We start from the raw sequence: 18,943 nt of genomic DNA, 5'->3' as shown, positions 1-18,943 counted from the left end.
GAAGAGAGACCCTGCATTTTAAAACCTTGGTTATAATGTAACCCCTTTAATTCATACTGTAGAGCAGGGATGGGCAGCTGTTCCTGAGCAGGAATTAACCTCCTTCCAGACCCAAATCCGTTCATTATCTCACAATGCCTGTTTAACCTGGTGCACAATCAGCAGCCCTCCAAGCACAGAGCTACACATCCCTATTTGTTTATTTTCCCAGTCCCTGGTTTGCTCAGTATAAAAGCAGACAGCCTGCTTTCCCTGTGTGTGTAGCCTGTGCCCCCTACTGGAAGCTGTCTGTGCCCCGGTGTGTAACGCCTCCCTCCTGCTCTTCTCTTGCAGGGTCGCTGGTTGCCCTGGATGCCCGTGGTGGCCGTGCTGGTTGCTGTGACCGTGGTGGTGCTGTACCCTGGCCTGTCAAGGGGCTCTCCCTGAGCAGCCTCCCGAGCACACCGTCCTCACCCTCCCCATGCTGCTTCCATCGCGACACCCCGTCGCCTTCCTCCACACCTCTAATCACAGGCACACACACTCGGCTCTGTCAGAGTGCAACAGTAGGGTCTCTCTGCTTTACCTGTATAAAATGGAACTGTACATATATCGAGGGAATAAAAATTGTGACTTACTACTTCAACTCTAGGTAATACATTATTTGCAGTTTTTTTTTGTATGTGTATGTTGGGATTCTCATAATATTGTGGTGGCATAAACTAGGCTTTTTAGGTACCAAACTGTTCTCACAAGTTCAGGTGTGTTTTTACAGCAGGACTTGGTTGCTACATTAGCTGAGGCAATGTGGTCCTCTAGGTCAGGGCACAAGGGAGTAAGTTACTAGACACACATTCACCCAGTCCATCCCTCAGTGATGTGCCATTCTTACCCTCTCTGTGGCTTGAATGTTTCAGGGGAACAGCTTAGACACTCCTCTACAAGAAAGTACAAATAAAGAACAATATCATTTCTCTTATTTAGCTTTCTGAGAGAATATGAAATAAGAACCTTCTATTAAAAATGTATAGGTGCTTTAGCCAGGGTATAAAATGATCTGTACATTTTTGTATTGTACCTTCAAAATTAAGACTTCCGTGCATTTATAAAAAAACACTACGTAGCAGTTTGGGGTGTCAGTATTTTTGTTAAAGGAGTCCTCTGCAGTAGCTGGTACAGTGACAGAGATAACCGCAATTCAGCGATGTGCAATCTTCTCGCATATCCTCTCCACATCAACTCCCACCCGATTTCAGGGCTGCTTATAAATGCCTGATTACTAAGTTATGTTGTTTTGAGAAGCAGTGCCACATGCAAGGTCACCACTGTAAAGGAGGTGTTACATCTCACTGGTTTTTTACCCTGTAAAAAGATATTTAAATAAATAAATACAATCCAAACCAAAATGTCTCGCCTTCAAGTTAAAACTCCCAATTCCAGCAGCCTTGTGCAGGACTTGTGCAGTGTTACAGTTTCATATAGGTTCAGTTCAGTTTCCACGCCAAAGGCACATCAACATGTTTAGTGTAAGTGTTTATTACAGTGCATGTGTATATATAGTGTACATCTAACACCTGTCTGCACACTTCTAGCGCTTCCTCGTCACACTCAGCGCTGTAGTCTTGAGTCGGCCTTGGGGGGGGTGTTTGTACATATTTCCACAGTTTCTGTTTATTTGTTGATAGAAAGTAAAGACACATTTAGATGGAGTGCTGTTGTACCATGAGGAAACAATGCAGTTTGAAATCACCACCCCTTCCTTTGTTTATACCTCAAATGTTAAAGAAAATGTAGTTCACTTTTGCAACTTGGGCATTTTACCCATAAGTCTTTTGTTTTTTTAAATGTTGCATATCATTTGATAGGATTAAAAATGGGATTAACGTTGGGGCATGCACTTGGCACACCTATGTCTTGAAGGGGTTTAGTTTTAATCAGTTACTAAAGGACCTTTTAATGAGGTTGAGCCACAGAATCTGATTTGGTTCCAGTAACACCACAATGTATCTCTGCAGATGTAAGGCATGCAGAAAGACTGCATTCAGAGAAGCTGATCAATTGCACAGCTGTCCTGTAATCTGATCAAATGCAATCCCGGTACCCATTATTTTTGTATTTATTTATTTTTCTTAATACAGGCATGCAAATTATCAACAATTAAATCCACAAGTCCCTCACCTTGCAAGCTGAACATGATAAAAATGTCCTTAACAGGAATAGATTTAGTTTTCAAGTTTAATAAGTAAATAGGAACTTTAGTGTTTTAAAAGGATGGGGGGGTGAATATATACTTTTATAAATATTACTGTTGTTGGGTGTTTGTTGATTGACGAATCATTAATTTGTGAAAAAATGTACACAAGCTGTAATAGCAACAATGTTCTGTGGTAATCTGTTTCCTTTGACAAGAATAAAGTACAAACAGCCGCCCAACTGCAACACAATTCATTTGCCAGCGGTGCTTGTGAGTACCTTCCTGTACAATGAGGTGCTTGCGAGTACCTTCCTGTACAATGAGGTGCTTGCGAGTACCTTCCTGTACAATGAGGTGCTTGTGAGTACCTTCCTGTACAAAGCGGTGCTTGCGAGTACCTTCCTGTACAAAGCGGTGCTTGCGAGTACCTTCCTGTACAAAGCGGTGCTTGCGAGTACCTTCCTGTTCAAAGCGGTGCTTGCGAGTACCTTCCTGTTCAAAGCGGTGCTTGCGAGTACCTTCCTGTTCAAAGCGGTGCTTGCGAGTACCTTCCTGTTCAAAGCGGTGCTTGCGAGTACCTTCCTGTACAAAGCGGTGCTTGCGAGTACCTTCCTGTTCAAAGCGGTGCTTGCGAGTACCTTCCTGTACATAATTTGTTTGCAAATATTGTCCTGAGATGCTAAAGTTCATAATTACATTTTTTAAAGTAAATAATTGTTTAAAATCTATTTTGTAAAGATATGGAAAGTACAGTATAAATTCTGGAGTACAGATTAAACTATTTGCACTAACACTTGTGATGTGCATGATTTAATAAAACAAACTTTACTCTCCCTCCCTTCATGTGTGTGAATTAATTCCCTAGTGAAAGGAACATATAGAGAGTGGTATAGAAGAACAGGGCACTCCTACTGAACACAACAATAGAAATTGAATGTGCAACAAAATAAAAAGGCTTTTTCAGCAGTATTCTTCCATCCTTCATCTTGCTTTTCTACATCTTTTATCAGCTGAATATTTCATGTGCAGTTAATCAAACATTGCAAAATAAGAAGAGCCAGGTGAAGCTGTGCCTGTTAGGAAACTTTTTTGTATAAACACATTGAACATGTATACAGTTCAATGTATACAGTGCCTTGCGTAAGTATTCATCCCCTTGGACTTCCACATTTTGTAGTGTTACAACCTGGAATTAAAATGGATTTAATTGGGATTTTTACCATTTGATTTACACATACTTAACACTTTGAAGGTGCAAAATATTTTTTTATTGCGACGCAAAAGTTAATTAAACAAAAAAAAAACATTTGTTGGTTGCATAAGTATTCATCCCCCTGAGTTAATACTTGGTAGAAGCACCTTTGGCAGCAATTACAGCTGTGAGTCTTTTTGGGTAAGTCTCTACCAGCTTTGCACATCTGGATCCTGCAATTTTTGCCCATTCTTCTTGGCAAAATTGCTCAAGCTCTGTCAAGTTGGATGGGGACTGTTGGTGAACAGCAATTTTCAAGTCTTGCCACAGATTCTCAGTCAGACTGAGGTCTGGGCTTTGACTGGGCCATTCTAAGACATTCAGGTTCTTGCTTTTAAACCACTCCAGTGTAGCTTTGGCTGTGTGTTTAGGGTCATTGTCCTGCTGGAAGGTGAACCTCCGCCTCAGTCTCAGGTCTTTTGCAGACTGAAACAGGTTTTCCTCTAGAATTTCCCTGTATTTGGCTCCATCCATCTTGCCCTTAATCCTGACCAGTTTCCCAGTCCCTGCTGGTGAAAAGCATCCCCATAACATGATGCTGCCACCACCATGCTTCACCGTGGGGATGGTGTTCTCAGAATGATGAGCAGTGTTGGCTTTGCGCCACACATAAGGTTTTACGCTTGGGCCAAAAAGTTCAGTTTTGGTTTCATCAGACCAGAGAACCTTTTTCCACATGTTTGCTGTGTCTCCCACATGCCTTTTGGCAAAATCCAAACGGGATTTGATATGGGCTTTTTTCAGCAATAGCTTTCTTCTCGCCACTCTTCCATAAAGCCCAGTTTTGTGGAGCGTCCAGGTTATAGTTGTCCCATGGACAGTTTCTCCCATCTCAGCTGTGGATCTCTCCAGCTCCTTCAGAGTTACCATTGGCCTCTTTGTTGCTTCTCTGACTAATGCTCTCCTTACCTGGTCACTGAGTTTTGATGGACGGCCTTCTCTAGGCAGAGTCGCGGTTGTGCCATATTCTTTCCATTTTTTAATAATGGATTTAACGGTGCTCCAGGGGATGTTCAAAGTTTGGGATATTCTTTAATAACCCAACCCTGATTGGTGCTTCTCCAGAACTTTATCCCGGACTTGTTTTGATAGCTCCTTGGTCTTCATGATGGTGTTTGTTTAGATATGCTCTCTAACAAACTCTGGGGCCTTCCAGAAACAGGTGTTTAATCTGAGATCATGTGACACTTTAATTGCACACAGGTGGACTCCATTAAACTAATTATGTGACTTCTGAAGGCAATTGGTTGCACCAGAGCTTATTTAGGGGTGTCACAGCAAAGGGGGTGAATACTTATGCAATCAAGACTTTTCAGTTTTTTATTTGTAAATAATTTCGAAAAATATGTAGATTTTTTTTTTCCCCACTTCGACATTATGGACTATTTTGTGTAGATCAGTGACAAAAAATCCTAATTAAATCCATTTTAATTCCAGGTTGTAACACTACAAAATGTGGAAAAGTCCAAGGGGGGTGAATACTTGTGCAAGGCACTGTAGGACTATTTGTTAGCAGTTCTGATGAACTCCACACATGAACCTCAGATCTCATTGTTAACCCAGTGGAGGAACTGGAGTGTATTGCATCCAGCCCCCTGCTCCCCCCCCCCCCCCCCCAGGTGATACAGGTGAGAGAGAGAAGAGGATCCCTATCCATTCGTTTATCTTGCTTTTGCCCAGAGAAGTACTAAACAGCGTTCATTTGCAAATTTAAAAAACAATGAAACACAATTACGAAATGAAACCGAACAGCATTAAAAAAAAATAATATGGTGTTCCTTCTTTCTCTTGCACAAGGAAAAAAAGCTTAATGAGTGCTGTGCCTGCTAAAGGGTCAAGCGCTACTCATGGGCAGGAATCAACCAGGGGCACAAGAGAATGACCTCAAGCCCACACAGATCATGGCAAACAGAACAAAATGTGGGCAAAAAACAGCACTACTGCCCCTGCCTTCAATGGTAACAGCTCCAGACCCTCTGCCTTCTACACAAACAAGTCCTGTTGAGGGTATACCCTGCACCACCATCCCAGGCTCAGATGAAGACCCTGATCCCTCTGCAGGCATTACCCCTTCAGGGTTCCAACACCTGGGGCTCCTGATAAGCCTGGAAGCAACTTGGCTAAACAAAGACTAACGTCAGATCGATATCAGCTCTATGCTCCCTGGCAAGCCGCATCAAGCAAGAATCAAACAAATCTGGAAAAGCTTTCCAAACCCTACTTGCCCACGTTGCCTCTGTTATATCTCTGGTCCAAAACACTTACCTTCATATGAGACGCCTTCAATGATGCTTCTTGACAGGGTGAAAATACGAATGTAACCACAAGCAGCAGGAGGCAACATGGTGGGCTCAGTCACCCACGCTTTCACAGGGCATGCCATTGTAAGGAAATAACCACCACAAAACCCTCTACGCAGATGCCTCCCTGACATGCTGGGGGGGCACACACAAGACATCTCCAAATTACAAGGAAAATGGTTACTGCATCAAAGGGCACATCCCTTCAACTATCTGGAACTCCTGGCAGTCTCGCTGTGAAACACTTCAAAGTAACCTTCCACAGCCAGAACATCCTCATCATAACGGACACCACCACAGTAGTCAAGTACACAAACCACCAAGGAGGCACAAAATCTTAGCAGCTCTGCAAACTGGCAATGAAGACCTGGAAGTGGTGCACACAGCACAGAATCTCCCTGTGTGCAAGTTACTTACCGGGACCCTCAACCTCACGAATCTCCCTGTGTGCAAGTTACTTACCAGGACCCTCAACCACACGAATCTCCCTGTGTGCAAGTTACTTACCAGGACCCTCAACCACACGAATCTCCCTGTGTGCAAGTTACTTACCGGGACCCTCAACCACACGAATCTCCCTGTGTGCAAGTTACTTACCAGGACCCTCAACCTCACGAATCTCCCTGTGTGCAAGTTACTTACCGGGACCCTCAACCTCACGAATCTCCCTGTGTGCAAGTTACTTACCGGGACCCTCAACCTCACGAATCTCCCTGTGTGCAAGTTACTTACCGGGACCCTCAACCTCACGAATCTCCCTGTGTGCAAGTTACTTACCGGGACCCTCAACCTCACGAATCTCCCTGTGTGCAAGTTACTTACCGGGACCCTCAACCTCACGAATCTCCCTGTGTGCAAGTTACTTACCAGGACCCTCAACCTCACGAATCTCCCTGTGTGCAAGTTACTTACCGGGACCCTCAACCTCACGAATCTCCCTGTGTGCAAGTTACTTACCGGGACCCTCAACCTCACGAATCTCCCTGTGTGCAAGTTACTTACCGGGACCCTCAACCTCACGAATCTCCCTGTGTGCAAGTTACTTACCGGGACCCTCAACCACACGAATCTCCCTGTGTGCAAGTTACTTACCGGGACCCTCAACCTCACGAATCTCCCTGTGTGCAAGTTACTTACCGGGACCCTCAACCACACGAATCTCCCTGTGTGCAAGTTACTTACCGGGACCCTCAACCTCACGAATCTCCCTGTGTGCAAGTTACTTACCGGGACCCTCAACCTCACGAATCTCCCTGTGTGCAAGTTACTTACCGGGACCCTCAACCTCACGAATCTCCCTGTGTGCAAGTTACTTACCGGGACCCTCAACCTCACGAATCTCCCTGTGTGCAAGTTACTTACCGGGACCCTCAACCTCACGAATCTCCCTGTGTGCAAGTTACTTACCGGGACCCTCAACCTGTCAGATGTCTTCAAAAGACTGGGAACACCCAAAATAGACCTTTTCACCACAAAAGAAAACTCGCAGCTTCTTCAGTTCTGTTCAAGGAACCACCAGAAGGGGGTGTTAGCGATCAATGGGCTCTCAATCTCCTGGTCACACCTGCTGTACACATTTCACCCTTTTCCTTGATTACAGCTGTCCTGAAGAAAATAAAACAAGACCTAGTCTGTATGATCCTCTTGGCCCCCTACTGGCCAAACAGCTACTGGCTCCCCGAAATCATGAGTCTAGCCATCTCGGGACCAATCCACCTTCCTCCCCCAGAGACCTACCGTCCAAAAACAATGGCAAGCTACTCCACCACAACCAAGACTGCTTCCACTTAGCAGCCTGGACATTGAAGAACTTAGAGCACAGAGTTCTCTCAGACTCATAGAAGTACTAACTGCCTCAAAGAAAAGTCCACGCACTCATTCTACTCCAAGAAATGGGAAGAATTCAGCAGGTGGTGTCAAGACAATCACATGCACCCATTCTCAATATCCCTTCAAGATTACTTTCTATATCTTGGGACTCTATGATACGGGCCTAGCAACATCCCCTATAAAGGTTCACTCCTCAACCCTATCCAGCATCCTCCCTGGATTCGAGGGTCTCCCTGTGGGATCACTCCTCAGCCCTACCCAGCATCCTTCCTGGATTCGAGGGTCTCCCTGTGGGATCACTCCTCAGCCCTACCCAGCATCCTTCCTGGACGCGAGGGTCACCCTGCGGGATCACTCCTCAGCCCTATCCAGCATGCTCCCTGGATGCAAGGGTCTCCCTGCAGGATCACTCCTCCACCCTACCTAGCATCCTCCCTGGATTCGAGGGTCTCCCTGCGGGATCACAACCCATGGTAGCAGCAGTTCTGAAAGGCCTCCTGCACCAAGACCACCCTGTAGGCCACTGGTCCCGCATTGGAGAAGGCTAACAAAGCCTCTTTCGAACACCTAAGCTCCTGCTCCTTAAAACATCAATCCCTCAAACAGTATTTCTAGTGAGCATAGTTTTGATAAGGAGAGTAAGTGAACTTGAAGCACTAGTTATGAACTGTCCACACAATTCTCAAAGACAAGTTACTTACAGGCTAAGTTCCTGCTGAAAGTTGTCTCAGAATTCCACCTCTCTCCCCCTGCTTTCCAATAACAACACTACCAGTCCCCACTGTCATTTCTTTGGTATAGGGGTTCATCGGAACCGGTACGAATACCATCATTACCTGAGATGAACTCCACACCCATACATTACCTGAGATGAACTCCACACCCATACATTACCTGAGATGAACTCCACACCCATACATTACCTGAGATGAACTCCACACCCATACATTACCTGAGATGAACTCCACACCCATACATTACCTGAGATGAACTCCACACCCATACACTGTATTTCCCTCCCTCCTTCCCAGCTATCTTACTAACGTGAACGGGGACACTCTTCCCTGTCTCGCCTGTATCATCTGCAGGGAGGGAGGGACACGTGGACCCAGATAAGCAGAAGCTTTCATTTCCGGGAAGCTTGGGTTCTGTCTCCTGTGCTAGTAATGAGATTGGCGGTTCATGTCTGGAGTTCATGTTGAAGAAATCCAATTAAAATACAAAAAAAACACTAGTAAAATAAAATATATACAAAATATATATAGAATGAATGCCAGAAAACATCCACAGAAAAAGGATGGCTGTTTTTTAAAAATGTAGTACTAGAGGCGCAAAACAATTACATCCCAAAAGTAGACAAATCTAAATCTAAAACAAAATGGTTTAATAGATCAATAAAAAAAAATATTCAGTGAAAAAAGGCACTTTACAGTGCGTTTAAAAGGGACCAAAAACAAAGTACACAGAAAGAGTACTTGGAACTGCAAACGCAAGTCAAAAAGGAAGTTAGTAAGGCCAAGAGAGAGATAGAAATGAACATTGCTAAGAGTGCTAAAACCAATTCCAAAATATTTTTCCAATATTATAACAGCAAGAGAACATTCAAAGAGGAGGTTAAATGTCTAAGAGACACAAATGGCAAAATCATAGATGAAGAGAAAAAAAAGCAAATATATTAAATGATTACTTTTCACAGGTTTTTACAAAGGAGGACACGGACATGCCCCACATGTCGACCTGTTCCTATCCAATTTTAAATAACTTTAGCATAACCGAGGCAGAAGTGTTAAAGGGACTAGGAGCTCTTAAAATAAACAAATCCCCTGGGCCAGATGAGATCCTCCCAATAGTACTCAAAGAAAAGAAAGAAGTTATTTACAAACCGCTAACCAAGATCATGCAACAGTCTCTTGACACAGGGGTTGTACCGACAGACTGGAAAATAGCAAACATAATATCGATCCACAAAAAGGGAGACAAAACTGAACCAGGTAACTACAGACCAATAAGTCTGACTTATATTATATGGAAACTATAATAAGATCCAAAATGGAAAATTACCTATATGGTAACAGTATCCTGGGAGACAGTCAGCATGGTTTTAGGAAAGGGAGATCATGTCTAACTAACCTGCTTGATATTTTTGAGGATGCAACATTGACAAAGCATACAACATGGTTTATTTAGATTTCCAGAAAACTTTTCACAAAGTCCTGCATAAAAGATTAATTCTTAAACTGAACGCAGTGGGGATTCAAGGAAATGCATGCACATGGATTAGGGAGTGGTTAACGTAGAAAACAGAAAGTATTGATTAGAGGAGAAACCTCAAAATGGAACGAGGTAACCAGTGGTGTACCACAGGGATCAATATTTGGTCCTCTGCTATTCCTAATCTACATTAATGATTTAGATTCTGGTATAGTAAGCAAACTTGTTAACTTTGCAAACGACACAAAAATAGGAGGAGTGGCAAACACTGTTGCAGCAGCAAAGGTCATTCAAAATGAGCTAGACAGCATTCAGAACTGGGCAGACACATGGCAAATGACTTTTAATAGAGAAAAGTGTAAAGTATTGCATGCAGGAAATAAAAATGTGCATTATAAATATCATATGGGAGATACTGAAATTGAAGAAGGGAACTATGAAAAAGACCTAGGAGTTTATGTTGACTCAGAAATGTCTTCATCTAGACAATGTAGGGAAGCTATAAAAAAGGCCTACAAGATGCTCGGATATATTGTGAGAAGTGTTGAATTTAAATCAAGGGAAGTAATGTTAAAACTTTACAATGCATTAGTAAGACCTCACCTAGAATATTGTGTTCAGTTCTGGTCACCTCGTTACAAAAAGGATATTGCTGCTCTAGAAAGAGTGCAAAGAAGAGCAACCAGAATTATCCCGGGTTTAAAAGGCATGTCGTATGCAGACAGGCTAAAAGAATTGAATCTGTTCAGTCTTGAACAAAGAAGACTACGTGGTGATCTGATTCAAACATTCAAAATCCTAAAAGGTATAGACAATGTCGACACAGGGGACTTCTTTGACCTGAAAAAAGAAACAAGGACCAGGGGTCACAAATGGAGATTAGATAAAGGGGCATTCAGAACAGAAAATAGGAGGCACTTTTTTACACAGAGAATTGTGAGTGTCTGGAACCAACTCCCCAGTAATGTTGTTGAAGCTGACACCCTGGGATCCTTCAAGAAGTTGCTTGATGAGATTCTGGGATCAATAAGCTTCTAACAACCAAACGAGCAAAATGGTTACCTCGCTCCATTTTGAGGTTTCTCCTCTAATCAGTACTTTCTGTTTTCTACATGTTAACCACTCCCTAATCCATGTGCATGCATTTCCTTGAATCCTTACTGCGTTCAGTTTGAGGATTAATCTTTCATGCAGGACTTTGTCAAAAGGTTTCTGGAAATCTAATTAAACCATGTTGTATGCTTTGCAATTATCCATGGTCAATGTTGCATCCTCAAAAAAGTGAAGCAGGTTAGTTACACACAATCTCCCTTTCCTAAAACAATGCTGACTGTCTCCCAAGATACTGTTACCATATAGGTCATTTTCCATTTTGGATTTTATTATAGTTTCCATAAGTTTACATATAATAGAAGTCAGGCTTATTGGTCTGTAGTTACCTGGTTCGGTTTTGTCTCCCTTTTTGTGGATCGGTATTACGTTTGCAATTTTCCAGTCTGTCGGTACAACCCCTGTGTCAAGAGACTGTTGCATGAGCTTGGTTAGCAGTTTGTAAATAACTTCTTTTATTTCTTTGAGTACTACTGGGAGGCTCTCATCTGGCCCAGGGGATTTGTTTATTTTAAGAGCTCCTAGTCCCTTTAACACATCTGCCTCTGTTATGCTAAAATTATTTAAAACTGAATAGGAACAGGTCGACATGTGGGGCATGTTGTCCGTGTCCTCCTTTATAAAAACTTGTGAAAAGTAATCATTTAATATATTTGCTATTTTTTTTTATCTTCCTCTATAATTTTGCCATTTGTATCTCTTAGACATTTGACCTCCTCTTTGAATGTTCTTTTGCTGTTATAATATTGGAAAAACTTTTTGGAATTGGTTTTAGCCCCCTTAGCAATGCTCATTTCTATCTCTCTCGTGGCCTTTTTGACTTGCACTTGCAGTTTCAAGTATCTTTCGGTGTACTTTGTTCTTGGTCCCTTTTAAACGCTCTGTAAAGTGACTTTTTTCTCTGAATATTTTTTTTAATTGATATATTAAACCATTTTGGCAATTTTGTTTTAGATTTAGATTTGTCTACTTTTGGGATGTAATTGTTTTGCGCCTCTAGTACTACATTTTTAAAAAACAGCCATCCTTTTTTGTGGATGTTTTCTCTATTTTACTCCAATCTACTTCTCTTAGTCTCTGTTTCATACCTTCATAGTTTGCCTTTCTAAAATTGTAAACCTTAGCTTTAGTCATTATTTTTGGGGTTTTAAAAAATTGTGCGGGAATCAGGACATGTGTGTTCGTTGACTGCAGACATTTAAAATACGCGCCGGTCGGAGACGTGGCACGTAGGAAATCGGACACTGATTCGGTTCCTAATGCCTATTCAATGGCATGGTACAGAAAGGCGATTTTGATTTCCACACTGAAAAGAGATCGCTTAATCTGTGCGCATGCATGGAAATTATTCTTAAATTGATTCTCAAGTTAATTCTTAAGTCAGGGTTCTGCCTACTGAAAAATGGACCAGAACGCAGTGCCGGACAGCCGTTACCGGTCAAGTTCTGGTATATTTGATATTTTATTTAGGAAACATTTTTTATACTTACTTAACAAGTATGACAGTCTAAATATCTATTTAAAACAGTTTCATATGAGGAAAAGGCCACTTTATTATCATCATTATTATTACAAATCAAATTTATTTCTCTTTCATTTCAGCTGTTTCTCACGGTTCGGTCTACTTGTTTCTACCCGAGGTTGTTACAGGATCTCTTCACTAGAGGGCGCCAGATTACTAACGCATGTTCACGGAGTTCATTACTGTTAATAGAAGGCAAACTTTTAGAAGCTAAACATTCTGAAAGTCTTGATAACTGTATATTAAACATTTGTAGGGTAGTAAAATTCTTATAAGAGTTTACCGTTGTAAAACCACGGCAAAGTGTAATAAAGCATAGCGAAAGCATGTAAGGCATATGTAAGCATTGCAAAGCAAAGAGAGAAATGATGGTAAAGCACATATAAAAAACATGGCAAACCAGAGTAAACTATGGGAAAATCATGGGGGAAACTTTAAAATTACTGTGACAATTTACCATTATAACATTTTAGAACAATAATATTACTAATATTACATTAGTTCAAATTAGTTCAAACTTTTTACACTTACAACTTTAAAGTCTGTTTCAAAGCTCTTTTCAAAATGTCCGCTCTAGTGCACTGGGGTTTGAGAATCTGTCCTCTAAATCACTGCAGGGAGAGCGATTAATAAAAAAAACCATAACAAGTGCTCTGGCTTTTCTGTTTCGTACCACATCATTCATTTTTGTTTACGACTGCTAAGGGCGTCTGCTAAGAAAGAAAGAAAGAAATAATAATAATAATAATAATAAATAATAATAATAATTCTCACAGAGAAAGGGTGCCGGTTCCAATGGGATCCTGACTGCCAGGAGGCTTTCGACCAGCTGCGGGAGGTGCTGACCCGGTCTCCGGTCCGCGCTTTACCTGACCCAAAGAAGGTGAACGGGTGGTGGCCTACTTCAGCAAGACATTGGGCAAGGCGGAATGCAACTACAGCGTAACTCAACGAGAGCTGCTGGCGGTGGTGAAAGGCATCAAGCACTTCCGACCCTACCTATACAGGCAGCAGTTCCAACTACAGACCGACCACGCCCCGCTCCAGTGGCTCCTGTCCTTTAAAGAGCCAGAGGGACAGGTAGCCTGCTGGATAGAGGCCCTGCAATGGTTCGACTTCGGCATCCACCACCGGGCCGGCCACGCCAACGCTGATGCTCTCTCCCGTCACCCCTGCACAGAGACCCAGTGCCAGTACTGCTCCCGCCTGGAACAAAAGGAGCGACTACAAGAGTCCGAGGTGAGGGCAGCCAGCGACCTCAGCAGCAACCCAGCAGCATCCCTTGCCCCTTCAGCCCTCGGCCAGCAGCAGCACGATGACCTGGAGGTGGGCCCTGTCCTCCAGTGGAAGTTGGCAGCACAGCGACCCCGCAAGGAAGACCTGGCTCTCGCCCTCAGTCAAAGCACTCTATGGCCAATGGGACACACTGGAGACTAAGGAAGGAGTCCTCTACCGCCGCTGGCGAGATCTGGCCAAGGATCACCACCGCTGGCAGCTGGTGGTCCTGTGGAACCTCCACCCTAAAGTGCTGCAGGCCTTACATGGGCACTCCACCTTGCAACAATACCAGGTGGGGGCTCCCTTGGAATGGGTGGGGGTCGACATCCTGGTCCCTTTTCCCCAGACCAACTGGGGTAACCGCTTTGTCCTTGTGGCTATGGACTACTTCACGAAGTGGCCTAAGGCATACACGGTCCTCGACCAGAGCGCTACCGCCTGCTCCGACGCCCTGCCGGAGGGGAGGCGGCCCCCGACCAGAGCGCTACCGCCTGCTCCGACGCCCTGCCGGAGGGGACGCGGCCCCCGACCAGAGCGCTACCGCCTGCTCCGACGCCCTGCCGGAGGGGACGCGGCCCCCGACCAGAGCGCTACCGCCTGCTCCGACGCCCTGCCGGAGGGGACGCGGCCCCCGACCAGAGCGCTACCGCCTGCTCCGACGCCCTGCCGGAGGGGACGCGGCCCCCGACCAGAGCGCTACCGCCTGCTCCGACGCCCTGCCGGAGGGGACGCGGCCCCCGACCAGAGCGCTACCGCCTGCTCCGACGCCCTGCCGGAGGGGACGCGGTCCCCGACCAGAGCGCTACCGCCTGCTCCGACGCCCTGCCGGAGGGGACGCGGTCCCCGACCAGAGCGCTACCGCCTGCTCCGACGCCCTGCCGGAGGGGACGCGGCCCCCGACCAGAGCGCTACCGCCTGCTCCGACACCCTGCCGGAGGGGACGCGGCCCCCGACCAGAGCGCTACCGCCTGCTCCGACACCCTGCCGGAGGGGACGCGGTCCCCGACCAGAGCGCTACCGCCTGCTCCGACGCCCTGCCGGAGGGGAGGCGGCCCCCGACCAGAGCGCTACCGCCTGCTCCGACGCCCTGCCGGAGGGGATGTTCTGTCGGTTCAGGGCCCCCGAGGAACTGCACAGCGACCAAGGGAGGAACTTCAAGTCCCGGATCCTTTGCAAGGTCTTCAGTCAGAGAGAGGTCTCAACCCGAAGCTGTAGAGCACCTGGAAAGTGCCCTGCTGCGTCTTGGAGCGCCTGATGTAGGTGGTATACCGGGTGAGGTTCTGCACCCGGAACTGGACTGTGGTGCTCCACGGGGATCGCTTAGCCCGCTACTTGGGACATGACCGTGGGGATGCAAGCACCTCAACCAGCCCTACTTCTGACTCACCGGGCCCGGAGCTCAGCCACCTCGAAACCATCACTAACCCAACCACCGGCACTGAGCCTGCCACCAGGAGCCCACGTCCACAGTCAACACACCGGAGCCAACGCCATAAAAGACTGCTAACTCGCCTCAGCCTGTGGGTGGAGTACTACTCCCGGCCGGGATGGCTGAGAAGCGAGAGGGGGCAGTATAGCAAGCCGGAGGATCACACGTGCTACCGCTACCTGTCAGACTGTGTCCCCACAAACACAGCAACCTGCTGTGACAGAGCCGCCAGGACCCGGGCCAAACAGTCAAGGCTCAACTGGGATACTTTATGTAAAAAGATGTTTTAATATCTGCTTTTGACTTGTCCCGTACCACTGTACCTGTCCCGTGTGTCTGAGGTTAAATTGTCGCTGCCACTTAGGGCAAATGTATTCAACTCTTGTGCAGATGGATCCCTGATGTTTACCCTTTCACTGCTCTTTTGTAATTCCTACAGTGTGAAAGAAGTGTGTTGGGTGATCACTCCTATAGTGTGAGTGAAGTGTGTTGGGTGATCACTCCTATAGTGTGAATGAAGTGTGTTGAGGGATCACTCCTGTAGTGTGAGTGAAGTGTGTTGAGGGATCACTCCTGTAGTGTGAGTGAAGTGTGTTGAGGGATCACTCCTATAGTGTGAGTGAAGTGTGTTGAGGGATCACTCCTATGGTGTGAGTGAAGTGTGTTGAGGGATCACTTCTATAGTGTGAGTGAAGTGTGTTGGAGGCTCACTCCTATAGTGTGAGTGAAGTGTGTTGGGGGCTCACTCCTATAGGATGAGTGAAGTGTTCACTTCCCCTCGCTGTCCCCTTGCTGAATGCACACTCTCTTCCCCTCGCTGTCCCCTTGCTGAATGCACACTCTCTTCCCCTTGCTGAATGCACACTCACTTCCCCTCGCAGTCCCCTTGCTGAATGCACACTCACTTCCCCTCGCTGTCCCCTTGCTGAATGCACACTCACTTCCCCTCGCTGTCCCTTGCTGAATGCACACTCACTTCCCCTCGCTGTCCCCTTGCTGAATGCACACTCACTTCCCCTCGCAGTCCCCTTGCTGAATGCACACTCACTTCCCCTCGCTGTCCCCTTGCTGAATGCACACTCACTTCCCCTCGCTGTCCCTTGCTGAATGCACACTCACTTCCCCTCGCTGTCCCCTTGCTGAATGCACACTCACTTCCCCTCGCTGTCCCCTTGCTGAATGCACACTCACTTCCCCTCGCTGTCTCCTTGCTGAATGCACACTCACTTCCCCTCGCTGTCCCTTGCTGAATGCACACTCACTTCCCCTCGCTGTCCCTTGCTGAATGCACACTCACTTCCCCTCGCTGTCCCCTTGCTGAATGCACACTCACTTCCCCTCGCTGTCTCCTTGCTGAATGCACACTCACTTCCCCTCGCTGTCCCCTTGCTGAATGCACACTCACTTCCCCTCGCTGTCCCCTTGCTGAATGCACACTCACTTCCCCTCGCTGTCCCCTTGCTGAATGCACACTCTCTTCCCCTCGCTGTCCCCTTGCTGAATGCACACTCACTTCCCCTCGCTGTCCCTTGCTGAATGCACACTCACTTCCCCTCGCTGGGGATTATGAGCTGAAGTCACACTGATCCGTGTGGAAGCCGCGTTGCTCAGTGATAAGTATCCTGACCGACACATCTGTCAAACCAAGAGATATTATTGCGTTATTCATGTACCACAAGCCTGTTTCCTTTCCTGCATGAATATTCACTGAGAACAGCCTGGCATTGGATTAGCACACACAGGGAACAAAGTGAGTACTCATAGAAAAATTACAAATATACACATATATATTAGTAATACTGTATCACTACTAATAGGATACTATTGGTGGTAAGAGCTAGATGTTTCAAATGATGCCAGTACACACACACACAGTGCTGGTGTAGATTAGATAAGGCAGGAAGGGCAGATTGACGTCCCTGTCAGTATCAGTTAAATATTAAGCCACTCCCTGTGTTCAGTGTTAAGGTCATTCCCTGTGTTTAGTATTAAGCCCACAATCAGCAGTCCCAAACTTATCAAGCCTCTCTAAGAAGAACAACTGTTTTATTGTTTTGTTTTGTTTTTTCTTTAAACAAACCCTCTTAAAACTTGGATGCAACATGGTTAAATTAATTTGCATTTGGGTAAAAACTAAAACAGAAGAAATCATGATAATAAATTATAGAAAGCTTGATAAGAACCGTTAAATAATCAAAGTCCTATGACACTAAATTTCTTTAAATAAATTCTGTACCCGTATAGTGTGGTTTTAGTGTGTCAGCTGCCAGGGTCCCTGCACGGGTCAGTGTGTCAGCAGCCAGGATCCCTGTGCGGGTCAGTGTGTCAGCAGCCAGGGTCCCTGTGCGGGTCAGTGTGTCAGCAGCCAGGGTCCCTGTGTGGGTCAGTGTATCAGCAGCCAGGGTCCTGTGCGGGTCAGTGTGTCAGCAGCCAGGATCCCTGTGCGGGTCAGTGTGTCAGCAGCCAGGGTCCCTGTGTGGGTCAGTGTATCAGCAGCCAGGGTCCTGTGCGGGTCAGTGTGTCAGCAGCCAGGATCCCTGTGCGGGTCAGTGTGTCAGCAGCCAGGGTCCTGTGCGGGTCAGTGTGTCAGCAGCCAGGGTCCCTGTGTGGGTCAGTGTATCAGCAGCCAGGGTCCTGTGCGGGTCAGTGTGTCAGCAGCCAGGATCCCTGTGCGGGTCAGTGTGTCAGCAGCCAGGGTCCCTGTGTGGGTCAGTGTATCAGCAGCCAGGGTCCTGTGCGGGTCAGTGTGTCAGCAGCCAGGATCCCTGTGCGGGTCAGTGTGTCAGCAGCCAGGGTCCTGTGCGGGTCAGTGTGTCAGCAGCCAGGGTCCTGTGCGGGTCAGTGTGTCAGCAGCCAGGATCCCTGTGCGGGTCAGTGTGTCAGCAGCCAGGGTCCCTGTGCGGGTCAGTTTGACCCGTGCTGGATCCCTGCCCAGTGCATACACAGTAAACAGGAAGGAGATCACAATGGAGGGAAGAGTTGAAGTAGAGTTAGCAGGGACTCCCCGCCTTTGTCACATAAACAGTTCACTCATTCCTACAAGCAGAGCCTGCAAATCTAATTGCACGGATACAGGTGTTTGTGTGCTTAATGACACGATCGACTCATACCCCCTCTCAGCATTAATCAAAGAACAATATACAAATGGGTGTGGAAACACCTGCAATATGCAGCACACACTCGTGTGTTAATGTAATGGGCTGACCCTCACATGACTGATTATTCTTGTATTCCATCCTATAAAAGATGCATTGCCGTGTTTCAGTCAGTTTCAGTCACCACAGGTCGGCCGGTGGAGAGAGGGCTGGAAGTAGGAGCTCAGTTGGCAGGTGCTTCTGTGTTCAAGCCTGTGCAAGGTACCGATGTTTCACAAAAAACAGAACAAGCATTGCCTCTGCATTCCATTGTGGAGAATGCAACACCTTGTACACCTTGAAATCAGTTCTGGCCATGGTGGCCCTACACCCCATTGACACTGTTATGGCAGGTGTTTGCATTATTATTTTTAAATGGGATCACAAATTACATTTCTGCTGCTGTTTACAAATCAGATGACTTGCAAAAAAAAAATAACAAGTATGACGCGTGCTGCATCAAAACAGTCTTGCTATGAAGGGTTTGTGTTTAATTATTTTAGTTTAAACGCTACTAGCAAGTCAAAACTATTGCAACACCCTGAAGGCAATATGACTAGAACCTTGTTTCTTTTTTTTTTTTGTAGGAGATTAAACAAAGTTCCACAATACACGCAACACCAAAGTTACACCAGCGACCGGACTCTTCAAAAGCAAGCTTTATTTATTTATTTATTTATTCATTCATTTAAAAAATAGAGGGA

General features: G+C 45.9%; 1 protein-coding gene across 17 annotated transcripts in view; it reads left to right on the top strand.

Annotated features, from left to right (window-relative positions):
* The window catches only part of LOC117964035 (sarcolemmal membrane-associated protein-like), a 100,172-nt gene extending 97,166 nt beyond the window's left edge, over positions 1-3,006 (top strand). For all 17 annotated transcript variants that reach the window (XM_059000478.1, XM_059000479.1, XM_059000477.1 and 14 more), the window contains one exon: positions 334-3,006. In XM_059000478.1, coding sequence (XP_058856461.1) covers positions 334-426 — 93 coding nt within the window. In that variant the 3' untranslated portion in view covers positions 427-3,006. The remainder of the gene's footprint in view (positions 1-333) is intronic.
* Positions 3,007-18,943: the final 15,937 nt, after the last annotated feature.

The sequence above is a fragment of the Acipenser ruthenus genome, chromosome 25, assembly GCF_902713425.1.
Source record: "Acipenser ruthenus chromosome 25, fAciRut3.2 maternal haplotype, whole genome shotgun sequence".
In the NCBI taxonomy this organism is placed as follows: Eukaryota; Metazoa; Chordata; class Actinopteri; order Acipenseriformes; family Acipenseridae; genus Acipenser; species Acipenser ruthenus.
Note: the sequence above shows the minus strand (reverse complement) of the source record. Positions and strands in the feature narration are given on the sequence as shown.